Here is a 13,459-nt window from a genome sequence, read left to right as displayed (position 1 = left end):
ACTATCGACTCATATTCCCCACGCAGAATTGTCCTAACGACACATTGAGTCTCCGGTGTAGAAGTAATAGGAGAGACGATCATCTCCATTCTTTGAACATGATGCGGATCGTGGGCGTCCACCTCTGTATCCTAGGAAATTGGCGTAGAGTTATGTGGCGGTATGTCGAAATCTGTAGAATGGCGCACACCCGACCGTCTATTTTTTTGTAGGCAATTTGCTTTAGGGATGCTAGTAGACAGGGTAATCGATATCGAGGGCAGGAGGGAGCGAATGGTATACCTAGAACTCAGCCTTCCTTATCAGAAAAGTCAGATCCACCCTTAGAATGTAGGCAGGAGTACATACGTTCTTCCTCCGCAGCAGCCAGTAAACTCATACATGTCCTCCGCATACCAATAGCCCCCTTCCTGGAGTCTATTCCACCCCACTTCTTCTCTCCCCTACCCCCGCCCCGAGCGGAATCGCACAGAATCCTAATCATAATTTGATCACTCCTGGACCTTCCTCTACCGCCTCCCCCGTTCTCGTAGCGCTGCTTTTACGGCTGGGGCCGGAACCATTTCTGAGCGCAGCGGCCCTCCCATCGGTTTGCCCACCCACCTCGAAGCAAGCCACTCAAGCTTCTTAAAATGACACTGCCCTGCCATCTTCGCATCATGGGAGCCCCGGGCCCCCAGGGAGGCGGTCGCTTTCACCAATATCAAATGCCGTGTTACATCGCATGGAGAGGTCCGCATCCCCGTGACCTTCCTCTGGATGACTGGCCTCTCCTCCCGCGGTTGCTGGCAAACAGATCTCTAACCAAATAACCAACGATGCCGGTGTTCCACTTCATCTAGCACATGCCTTTACTAAGATCTCAGATGGCGCACTCGCAAAATCAGGCGGAGTTTTGCGAACGTTGCCGGAGCACAGGCCAATTACCACTTTTGAGGGGGGCATATCCGGGCTGGCACTGGGGAGTCATTAGCGAGCGGAGGGTGTGTGAGATGATAAGGTGATGTTGATGAACGTGCGGTGGTTGATTCCTCTGATAAAGGCGAGACTAGTAGTATCCAGGAAAGTGTTGGATCAAATTCCCCTATGAGTGAGGAAGAGAGGAGAGGGAGGACAGCAAAATTGTAGGTATCATTAGGGGTTAGGGTTAAGCGTGTCGTATAGTTTCGTGGTGTAGCTTGTTATTACACCAGCCAACACGCTGGTGGTCCCCGGTTCGGGCCCGGGCGGAATGAATTTTCTTTTCTCTTTTTTTCCCTTTTATTCCCCTCCTCTCACGCTAGTTCGCTTTTACCCTCGGCTACCGTACCATGAGCCCAGTCCCTTCTACACACACTATTTTGTCCACAACTCCCACTCCTTCCGGATGTGGCGCCATGTGTGCTGCCACAAGCCCCAAGCCTTAATGCCCGTCTCTAGCCAAAATCTGATCCGATATCGAAAATGATGTGCGGATCTATACGACGGCTGGCGCCAGAGAGACTTCCACCCCCACCCCCCCCCTCCCCTTACAGTCCCGACAAACACCACAGTCTCTGGCTACCCTCCTTGTTTCTCACTCTTCCCTCTACCATGAAGTCACCGGTCTATAACTCACCAAGTGCGTCAAGCTTCCCGCCAACGAGCGATTCCGAATGAATCTCGCAGAGCTCCTAAAGGTTCAATTACCTACCCCCATGCACCATACCGGGTAAGCGGAACATTTCCCCTACAATTCCATGACGGTATTATTATTAAGTTATCCTTCCCGCTATGGATTTGGGGTTGTCGGTGCCGGAATCACGCATCGTTGGGGGAAGGGAATGGGGTGCACGCAAGCAGCCCGCAGGGTTGGTCGGTCATGAGGAAATGAAAAGAAGCAGAATTGGGTGTGTGCAAGGCACGGGAAGGTGGAAGGGCATCAATAGTTCAAGTATATGATGGAGGAGGAGTGTGATGCAGAATTCATATACGGGCTTCATGACCACACAACCAACCCTCGTAAGTTGTGACGCGAGTGATTATTCATGACGGCGGATTCTGTACTGTACAGTACAACAGTCTCATGTTGGTATCATAGCACCCCGCGAACAGAAAGTCTAATGCAAAAAGGCCAATGTATATTATCCGTACTTATTGCTCAACAAAAACAACTGACCAACGAGCATACCGCGAGGACCGAAAAAGCAAGAATAGCTAAAATTGTCAATTCAAACGTCCTCATCTCCATATCCCACATTTAGGAAAATCATTCACCCCCAGCGCTACCCGCTTTCCCCACCAGATGCTCCGGCTCCCGGGCGGCGGTATCGAGGTTAGTCCCGTCCTCGGAAGAACCAGTTGGTTGGTCGGCCGCGGCCCCACCAAGCTTCTTCTGGTCCACGAGGCTAACTTCGCCGTTCTCCCCTCGAAGGTCAGCCTCGACCATTTTAGCGATCCGTGTCTCTTGGGTGGAAAGGTCTTTCATGACGTTGTCCTTCCAGCCGTCAAAGACGGATAGGCTACGCTCAACTTCTTCAGTTAGACGGCCGACTTTCGCATCTATGCTTTCTACCGGTTCGGCAGCTCCGCTGCTCTCGGCCTGCGCTTCCGCCTCCTTATCACTCCCACCTCCGACCGACCTCCAAACTTCTTCCAGCTCCTCCGTCCACCCCAGCCCCTCCGCCAGCCTTCTCACCCCCCGATCGCACCCGCCTAGCAAATGCACATCGTCCGCCCGGCCACCAATCCCCTCCGCCCTCTCATTATTGATTAAAACCTTGACCGCTCCCTCCCTCACCCGTCCGGGAAGCGCCGCAAAGGGGTAAACACTCAATGAGCTCCCCATTATGATCACTAAGTCCGTCTCTTCGACCATTCTAAGCCCCATGTGAAACTCCCTCGGCAAGCTCTCCCCAAAGAATACAATATTCGGCTTCACCAACCAGGTGCAAGTCTCGCACTGGGGCACACTTCCGGCGAGAAGGTGCTTCTTCATCCTATCGGCCGGGTACTCGGCGTGACAATCTATGCATGACTGCCCCGCGAACGAGCCGTGGGCTTCAACGAGCTTCTCCGGCGGAACCCCCCCGGCGCGTTCCAGCCTGTCTATGCTCTGGGTGAAGCAAGTTATTCTTTGCTGTTAGCAATTTGAAGGCGTGTGACGGTCGGGGTGAATTGGCCGGGGTGCAGGTATTTCGCGAGGGTGTAGAAAGGTTGGGGATTGGTGCGGAAGAAGCTTTTATCGAAGACGGCCTCCGGGTGAGGGAGATTTAGCGTTTGGAGGTTGGAGTAGAGGCCCGTACCCGGTGCGCGAAAGTCCGGAATGCCGGCGGAGGTGGAGATTCCGGCACCGCACTATGGGACATGTTAGCTTGTGGCGGAGGGGTTTTGGGAAAGAGGGGTATAGTACCAGAAAGACCATCTTTTCGTACTTCCCGCTGAAGATCAATTCCGCCACTGGAGGAATGTCCCGGCGGGAGAGTGTTTCTGGAGGGATATTAGAATCGACATGGGTGAACAGTTCGGCACCCGTTTGTTTCTTTTTAAAAGGGTTTCTATCTTTCTTTAGGTTAGGTAACGGTATTGAGAGGGTAAGGTTGAAGGAAGCTTCTTAGCAGCGGGATGGTTGGCGCGGGGCCGGATCACGTTAGTCTTTGTGAAAGGAGCCTCACATTTTAAAGTTGGATGGGTGCCATGGGCGGGATGATGTCATTCATCGCTCTTAGTCCTAGCATTCTTCCTTCGTCCACCTGGAATATTCAATTTCCCAGCCAGTTGTGCAAAAGCCAGATTTGGCAACACTTAATTAAACTTGGTCAAAAAACCGGATTTTCAAGTCTTTTCAGCGATCAAGTGACTCAACACCTTGGACGAGGGTATTATTCTTGTTCTAGTGGCTATGGAAACCGGAGGTCTTTTTGGAGACAGTAGTAAGTGGGAGTACCGGTAATTAAGTTACCAGGTATGATATCCCAGAACAACGTCATAATAACAACAGAATTAGCCGAATTCTAAATAAATCCATTGATATAATGAAAGTTCCTTCTAAGCCTTGGGTCTCACTAGTTCAATTGGGTGTCGCTTCGAGGCAGCTAGTCAAGGAGTTCGATTTTTGTAGCTTTGAATCCTTTTGCAGGAAACATTATCGTCCCATCAAATAATCATTAGATCGCCACCAAGGACCGAGTACTCGTATAGTTTTAACCGTACTTGCAATGAAACCGGGCCAATGACGAACAGGGATAAGTAACAAGTAATTTTTTGTTGCCCTCCTATGGCCATTTCTCTTTTGCCCTCCAAATACCTTGCCGTTCGTCAGCCCAGTTTCGTCGTGGGCGCGGCAATGGTATTACGAGCGCAAGCACAATCCCTTCAATACAACAAAAGCCAACCCTATAAGTTGTTATGATACCAATATAGTACAAAGTAAGGAAACGTCCCAAATTTCCCTTCTTCCCTTAACCTCAACTTCGTCATCCATCATCACTCGAGTCAAAAATATGCATAATACTGCACTCATCGCGAAACAGAACGCCGATCGAATAAAATAGAGCAAACCAAAACGATGGGAAAAATGAATACAAAATAACTGGTAGTTGCTTGCTTGGATTATAGCTTCACCGAGTCCCGCTGATCAAAATCTGGTGGCGGACGCCTGTACACCACTCCACCCTTGCGATCCAGACCAATATTTTCGTTGCTAATCCAGACATTGTCACTAAACCTATGCGTGGACCGGATCACATCGTTAGGAATACCAGATCATCTCTTGGTATCCGGGTCACTGGGCGTTGCGCACGGAGAGCCTCGTGTTGGAATGGTATACCAACGAGTATGTCCCGTTCCGCGGGCGACAAGTCTTCAATCTGATCGGTAAAAGTCTCCAAACAACATTAGCTTCGGTCTAGTATGCGGCTGTTGCTATGGCGGTGCAGGACGCGATTTCATTTGTGGGTCTCTGGCGTCTGGCCCCTTGGCCTGTCTTCCGCCTCTTGAGAATGACGACATTCCTTCCTTCTTCTTTTCACGGATGTTGCGGATTTTCCTCATTTAAATCTCATCCGCACGCTGATCCATGCGCCGCTCTCATTTTTCCCACTCTGCAAAACCCTCATTCAGACCTTCGCATTCCTGCTCCTCCGGAACGATGTTGCCGCTAGCCGACTGTATTCGCCTTTCGTTATCTTTCGCCAATGCTTCACTGCGGAGAACAGCACCATCCTTCAGAGTGATGGGCAATTGGGTTAACAATGGACGGAAAGCCGAGTTCAAAGGATATTACTATAGGACGGTAAAGATCGTGACAACGATCATGATAATTGCTCGAGGAAAGCAAACACACGATCTTTGGTATCCCGGACAAGGAAGAGACCAATCAAACAAACCTCCATAACATATATTCCTGTAAACCACTGGTTGACCGCCCTGGAGAAGAGCAAACCTCCTGTATCAAAGAGAAAGTTGTTGAAGTAGAGAAGATTGTAACGATATACTATCCAGAAAAGACTGAACGTGCAGCCATTGAAGATGAGAACCAATGGGGAGATGGCCGAGTGAACAACCCCAACGCGCCCCAAATCCAGATGTACCGGGAAGAGAGTGCCCCATTTCGCCTGCGCAAGCCGTGCCGCCGGGGTAAACTCCTGACGAGCGGTAGTCAACAATTGGACTAGGAATGAATTGTACGAGTAATGACCCAATTTGTAGAATTGCTCCACCGCTAACAGTGAATGCTTGTAGTAGCAGGTTCTCAGAAGAAGAGGTTGGACGCCTTCGGTAGGTTCTGGGCCAAAATTGATGGCGCAGATGCAGTGTTATCCGTTAATTGCTGGAGATCGGCGGTAATGCCGGATGAGAAATTGACAACGAGAAAAATCCGAATAAACAGAAAAGCAAAATACATTCCTGAACAGCCCTCGCAATGGCCATACCAGTGTGATTTCCCTGAAGTTCCGCGAATGCACTAAGGATAATGGGCAACAATGCCACCAAGATTGCCAAACCCATTGGAGGTAAAACACTTCGGACCAGACCAAGAACAAAATTGGGAAGCTTATCAATCCACCCCAGCCATGGGACCGTTTCCGTGAGATAATCAATCTGAGAAACCAAACCAATAATGGCGACCGGGAAAGCCCATCCAACGATCAAACCGCCTGCAGCTATAGTAATACCGGCAATGCGCAAATACCTCTGCCACCAAGAAATCTTCGTTTTGGACCAGATGACTTCATCAGGAGAGACCTCAATGTGGCGAGGGCACATCTGCTGCGGGATGTAATGAGAAAGCGACTGGCCATATGCGAGGCAACTTGCCGGTTGAACTGGATAAAAGCAGAGTTCATGAGTGGGTACTGGTGCGCTCTGGTCCTGCTATATCTCGACATTGAGACGGGCAACCTCCTTCCGACAATAGTAGATTGTGTCCACCATCTTCCCAATGAGTGGGAGAGAAGGCAACCATTTCACACCAAAAGGGGGCAGAGTCATCATGGGCCTATCGTTTGATGAAAGGTACTGCTTCCACAATGGGTCTCCGTGTTTGTCGTCAGCGTATGTCTCGTTGAAAGCCTTGGGATATTGCTTGCTAGGACCTTCGGCCGGTAAATCCAGAGAACGAGTCGTATGCGGTGATGTAGGTGAACTGTAGTTGAAGGGATTTCATCATCGTCGTTCTCATGATCGTCGCTGACTTTGGGTCTTTTTCCAAAACATCCATCGAGGAGGTGCATCGACTGCTGCCTGCTGCCTGCTGACTTCCCACAGGGTCAGGATTGGCAACGCCGGTATTGCTCGATCAGTGGTAGGTAGGGTCCGAGTCCGTTGAGGACTGCCGTTGCCATTCTCCCTAGACACAGCTTCATTGCGAGCAAGTGTTGATCCTCTCTTTCTCTGTGCTCCATCCTCGCCAGTTTCGGGTTCCCATGTTTCACCAATTTCCCGAAGTTGCTAGGGAGCTTGTTTTCCAGCAACAGGAGGTTCGTGGACGAATCGTCGCCACCCGCTTGATATCCGTACGCCGCACGGGCATGTGATCTTCCACTTGACCACTCAACCGCCTTACACCCCCAGTTATAGTGCTAATGCCCCCGATCACGCCGTGTCCGAGTCTGTAGAACCCATCATGGACAACTCTGATGGGACCGACCTTAGTAAACCTCGAACAGATTTTATTGGGTCTCTTGTCACGCGTGTGATCATTGAGATCTTGGGGGATCTAGTGGGGATTCCCAGAAGATAAGCCAGGTCCGCAGGCAATTCCTCTTCCGCCACGGCTGCATCGGTAATCTGCGCTTTTTCCCCTGAGGAACTATCCTTCTCACTTAATTCCCGCATTTGCTTCTTCCTGGCCATTTTAATCGATTCCGTTTCCACAGCTTCGAGATTTTTGACGATTTTATCTCTCTCCTCGACCCTCCCCTGAAGCTCCTCATAATCACTAACATAGTGAGCCCAACCCTAACGGCCAGAGGGGAAGACCTACGGTTAACGCAAACATTTCGAACTCAACCAGCAAACACATCGTACAGTCTAACCAGCGCCTCAACCGTCAACCACTTTCTCGGAATACTGGAAACTAGAACCGTAGTAGCACTAGCTCGAAGCCTATGCTACGGGGAAGTCAAATACGCCTGCCGCAACCGGATATACGCCCGGAGTTCATGATAGAATATATAACAAAACACGATAACCACGCCAACTGCCGACAACAAATGGCGTTTGATCATATTTGTCTGGCCTGTTGGGGTTGACATATCTCCTTCCAAGAATCATATTCACCACCCGGTGTCTCACCCGACCAACCGTCTGTGCCATCAGGCTTGGCAGATCCCAGGCCAATAAATAGCCCCACAATTACCTCATGTCCCTTCCTAGCGGCCCATGAGAGTGCTGTTCGACGAAAGCAATTATCCGGTTCGTCGGGGATGATAATATGCTGTTCTAATCGCAGTTTTCCTATCTCCTCTTACCCGCACAGAGCAGCCCATATGAGCGGTGTAATACCGAGAAAATCCGTATTGTTGAAATCGGGGTTTGATTAACCCATAAAAGGGGTTACAATCTCCACACTGCCAAAAACCAATGCACAATGCAGGCCAGTAAACCCGACCAGATGGTCGTTAACAGGAATCTCACCAATATATCCACTTGTCTCCAAGAGGAGGTCAGCCAAAAGGAACTTGGTAGAAGATATATGGCTTTCAATCCGGCTAAAAGGCTTGAGCTCAAGTGATACTATGTCATTTGAAGCATCTTTCCTAGCGTGGACCCCCCCAGTATAAGGAGGAATATATGAAGAAGGGAGTAGACTGAGGGAGGGCAAATAGTGTGGGCGGGATCTCCTTAATCGGGCGAAAATTGAGGTATGTGAAGCAGGTTTTGCCCTTATCGCATAGGCTGCGCCAAAAGAGGTACTCCTGGGGAGTGGAGTGGATCAAGCGATCAGTCGAAGCCTCCCTATCTATGACAGCAAGCCCTAAGCAACTGCTGTGTCGCCACAGTGGGAATCCTTTCGGGATTGGGGTCTGTAGATCCTATCTCGACGGCTAGGGCGTGGAAAGGCTTATCGAGTTGTAACAACTGCTTCGAATGCGAGATCCACATCAGCGCTGCCATACCGAGCCTTGTTTTCTTCCCACCCTGCTCTTTTATTCGCTCTAGAGTCGCACCTTAAACACCCTCCAAATCTAATCCATCCATCGGTGCCCTGAGCCTTTGCCGCCTACCATAGGCTGCGGTTTCCCCAAGGATAGCATCCATGGTTAACGAAATCAGTAGAAATCTAGGTTTGTTAGTGACAAAGGCGTGATAAAACGTTGGATAATGCTGGCCAGCTACGTTTCAGGGATATTCTGGGCGATGGTTCGGATGATCTCGGCTTCCAGACCACCGTCCATCGCCTCTAGATATATATCCATACTCAACCCCATCCGGATATGCCCCACATTATCATCATTATATAACCTTTTTGTAATCTCGAAAAGTCTGGGTTATCTCATCCGGGATCCTTTCCAGTCCACCAGCCATTTGTTTCAATAGTGAACCGGGTATTTTTGTTGGAGATTGCTCCTCCCGCGGGGCGAAATCGATGTAGAAACAGGATACAGCGATATATATTTTTATTTTGGCTTTATCGCATAATCCGTCTATCACAAGTGAACTAGTATCACTTGTTATTAGCACCACCATCCCCTAGAGCCCCCTCCGACGAGTGCCACTCACCTGAAATATGCCCCCCCCAACTGCTGGATCGCCACAGCAAAATAAAGTGGCAAGCACAGACCCATTCTCCCCGACTCCGCCGCACCACCTCCGAAATTTCCCGCTCCCCAGCAGCCTACCCCCGCATTGCCGGCACGGAGGGTTCGAACGTCTCGGTGTCGGATACGGGGCTCAAGGGAAGACAGCCATGTTGGAATCTCAGAGTTCCCGTCGGTCGCACCAATGTTCACGTTCAACACGATCTCGTTGTTGAGAGAACTGGTGTTATATGAGTAGTGAGAATTGTTGTAGGAGTTGGTATCATAATTGATGTGAGGCATATTTTCTCGCGGCTGCGATATCGGAAGGGCATGAGTGGTTGAGTTGCTGGGTTTAGTTTGACAGGTTAAAAGAAATTGCGAATAACAGTTAACGACGTCCAACACATCCAGTGGTGTGACCTCCTTATACCCATGGTCGGGAGCCAGGGACTCGGGATCGGGGATCACATGGCGGACTGAGATGGTTGATTTCCCCGGTTCTTATGGCACCGTACTCGTACGAAAGGATTATCGCTGACATTACAAGTGCCCAAGCTCCACGATAGCTAGGCTTTCATGGTATATCTCACGTATCTGCATGCACAACCCAGCGCTACGCTTCTACGAGTATATGGGGCTCCACATGTGCTACGGGATAGGTAGATTTGTATGGACTAGCGAATACCGGATAGGTTTAGCTAGTATAAATATATTTGAATTAAGGGCTCCACAGCCCGCTTCGCGTGACCCCCCCCAAGACAACAAATGGAATAGAAATGCAATTTCAAGACTCTATTTATTTGAATCTAATCCTCCCTAACGGAGATTTCCGACGAACGCCCCCGATTGCCTCTAACAAACAGAAGAAAAAAACAGCACTAACCACCATTTCCACCCCCATAATAATGCGCCTCATTAGCGTTTCTTGGTAGACAATTCGACCAAATGCCCGAGCTTGTCAATCTCCGACTTCGTCTCAAGCTTCAAGTTTTCAATTTGGGCCTGGGTTTTTTGTTCAAAGTTATCTAGGGGGCTACCGAAGCGGGTCTGGAGTCTCTCCTCCGACTCGTGGACGACACGTGCGGTATGTGCCATCATTTCTTTTTTGGCATCAACGTCATACACCATCACTTTGTAGGCAAGCTGTAGATATGAATGTGAGCGAAACAACTCAGAAAACAAGTATGCAATGGTGAACCCACCGATCCGAATCCGAAGAAAATAGTTCCACCGCCAAACACCATCATCGTCTTAATCCACCCTTTAATTTCCGTAAATCCATCAGTAATAGCCTTTCGGTGAATTGCAACTTCCTTTGTGAGTATCTGTTAGCATGTGCCGAACTGATTGTGAATCGATTCTTACGGTTGGAAAGGACTCGGGTACCTTCGGACTTTGGAATAGCAGCCTCGGCAAAAACATCATCAATCGCTCTCTTTTATAAAATCAACAATTTAGCATATCTCACTGAACCACCATCGAAAGTTTTACTTACCTTTGTAGTCTTAGTGAAGTGGCGAGTGGGATGAGTGCGAGGATAGAAGCGAGGAGGGTGAAAAAAGCATCTCTGAAAACACAACTGACGTGTCAAGTTGAGAGCCATACTTCCTGCTTGGAATTGTGAAGAGAGGTAGACCGTGTGAACCCTCAGCGAGGCGCGGCATGGCTTGGCTTGCTGCTGTAGTTAAAATCAAGGAGCTTTTGCAGCCAAGTTTCGCCGCGCCTCGCTGAGGGTGCTACCTCGCTGAGGGTTCCCACGGTCTATGAAGTGTAGAGGATTAGGAGAAAGAGGACCGTCAGGAAAGAATCCCTGAGCTTAAATATTCCCTTACGCAACAGGAGTTACCCGGCACACACTTGACCAGGTGAGGGTTCAGCGAGGCATGGCATTTCTTGGCTTGCAAAGTCCTGGAGTAGTACAGTAAAGCCTCAGTTATCTCCAGGATATGGGGCGACTGGATTCCCTGGAAGTGAAGGGGGGATGGAAAATAAAGAATAGACTTGGCAGAATAGAGGGGGTTGCTGAGAGAAAACGAGTGATAGTTCATGATAATGTACAGGTTTTATATCTGCATGTTCACATTCCGGAAGGATAATATACACCTCCCACTTGATGAACCTTCATTCTAAAAACATGCATACCCATTCAACTGACTCTCTGGTTATCTGGAAATTTGTCTACAGCTCTGCTCGGGAGGTGACATGAAAAGGTTTTTCGTGAAAACAAAACCTGGAATTTAGGAACATTTACCGCCTGGAAAAAGAAACAAGCAGAACCCTAGAACTTAGAGGAGGAAAGCCCATGGAATGAAGCTTGCCCCCGACAAGCGATAGAAATACTGGAGACCTGGAAATATCGGAGGGTGGAGTTATCGGAGGCTTCACTGTAGACAGGTTTTTGCTAGCCAAGAAATGCCATGCCTCGCTAAGGGTGTCGCCTCGCTGAGCCCTCACAGAGTCTACCTCCTTTGGGGATAGCAGGTGGTTCGATTACTCAAGTATGGTATTCATACCAGGCACTTGAGACCAAACAAAAACCAACACAAGAATAATTTTTGAAAAGTTTTAACCACAATCACATCTTTAAGAAGATATGGCTTCATAGAAGCGCACAAAAGACACCCCTCTCTAATTCTATGTTTTCTGATTTTCAATCAGAGCAATATTAGTGGAGATAGTAAAATTTCGAATCACCCATGTGAGGTGGTTTTCGAAGTTACTTTTGCCAAGTATGATACTACGGTATTAATTTGTGTGTATTATGTAAGCAAAGTGAATTACAAGGCATAGGGATAAAGTAACCGAACAGTTAATTTAGGTTAACCCGCAAAATAAACCCTGCCCCGTACGAAAACTTTATTCCTGGCACTTGTACTGAAAGAATAATATTCGGTCGGATCGGTAAAAGATAATCGTAGTTGGTCTGAAGAGGATTCGAATAGAGCAGGGGACAGATGAAAACAAAAGGGCGTAAAATCAAACAAGGATCCACGATAGATTGGAACAGCACAGTCCTTCGGCTTATTCCCGTATCTAAAATAGTAGAGTTGTTTAAATTCACTCCAACTTCACTCGTATATTTGTTTCGATGGTGTTCGGATTTCGTAGTTCAGGACTTGTTTTCTTTTCGTGGGTTCGCACACGGTTGAAACTCTATGGAAAAGAAAGATGGGAGAAATCCCCTAAGTACAACAAGCAATTTTTCTCTCTCTCAACTCCCAAATGATCCCTTCCATCATAACAAAACCCTAGAAACCTTCACCTTGATACAAAAGTTATTCAAATCGGAAAAAACCTGAATCAGAAATTTCCCCCAACAGTGCCATGAGAGTTGATTTCAAGCGCCCGAGGCCATACCATAAAGACTTTTGTACTCGAGTAATCCGCCATCTCAGGCCTATGACGAATATCCCTGTAAATCGTAACATCAGCCCAGATGGGTTTCGCTTAGTAAGTTAACCCAATTGCGAAAGCACGTTAATTAGATCTAGCACAGCTAAGTGACCTAGGATATACGAGTACCATGACAGGAAACCGCCAGTCCGTCTTAGAAAGATTTGACTCAGAGGCCAGAGATCACAGGGATAGCAGAGATGGCGGAATACAAGAGTTTTAACTGTATCCGAGTCTCTAGGTATCCTCGGGGAGATCGGCAAGATACAAAAGTGGTTTCGTGGTGTAGTTGATATTACACCAGATGACAGCATTGGAAAAATACCCACTTCTCCTCCCCTTAACCTAACTCAGCCAATCTTGGTGGGGGCTACCTCTTCTAATCCGAGTAATATTTTGACCATCCCCTCATGTCAGGACTCACCGACCAACCAGAGAAGTGTTGGGCTACTATACGTCTTGTCGAGATTGACCTCTTCCTGTCCGAGTAATATTTTCATCACTCCCTTGAGTCCACTCACAGCGCCAAACGAGAGCGGTGTTTGCCAGCCATGATCTGGTTTGTCAAGGCTGATATCTCCCCGCCCGAGCAGTGTTTTCACCACTCCCTCATGTCCATTCCAAGCAGCCCATCCAAGTGGTCCACAACCGGAATCATGGAGACAGCCGCTCCACATGACTGATGTACATCAACGCTGCCATCCCAAGCTGAAGTCTCGATTTGTCCTCACCCTGCGCCTTTATCTGCTCAATCGTTGGTGATTCGTCCCACTATAAAAAATCTCCTAATTCCCATCCATTTGTCCTTTTGCTCAGCCTTTCTCTTCTCGGAACGATTGTCGATTCGTGTAAGATTGCCTCGA

The 13,459-nt window shown here is 48.6% G+C and overlaps 1 protein-coding gene; it reads right to left on the bottom strand.

The window, feature by feature from the left end:
• Positions 1-9,849: 9,849 nt before the first annotated feature.
• Positions 9,850-10,867, bottom strand: GSTUM_00002033001 (uncharacterized protein; the record flags this gene model as incomplete). XM_002839391.2 has 5 exons in its annotated part: positions 9,850-10,346; positions 10,406-10,516; positions 10,590-10,638; positions 10,699-10,768; positions 10,840-10,867. The coding sequence occupies 5 exons, from the start codon at positions 10,865-10,867 to the stop codon at positions 10,119-10,121; spliced, it is 486 nt and encodes a 161-aa protein (XP_002839437.1). The 3' UTR covers positions 9,850-10,118.
• Positions 10,868-13,459: the final 2,592 nt, after the last annotated feature.

Source organism: Tuber melanosporum (genome assembly GCF_000151645.1).
Source record: "Tuber melanosporum whole genome shotgun sequence assembly, scaffold_350, strain Mel28".
Lineage (NCBI taxonomy): Eukaryota > Fungi > Ascomycota > Pezizomycetes > Pezizales > Tuberaceae > Tuber > Tuber melanosporum.
The sequence above is the reverse complement of the archived record's forward strand: the minus strand, read 5'-3'. Positions and strand labels throughout refer to the sequence as shown.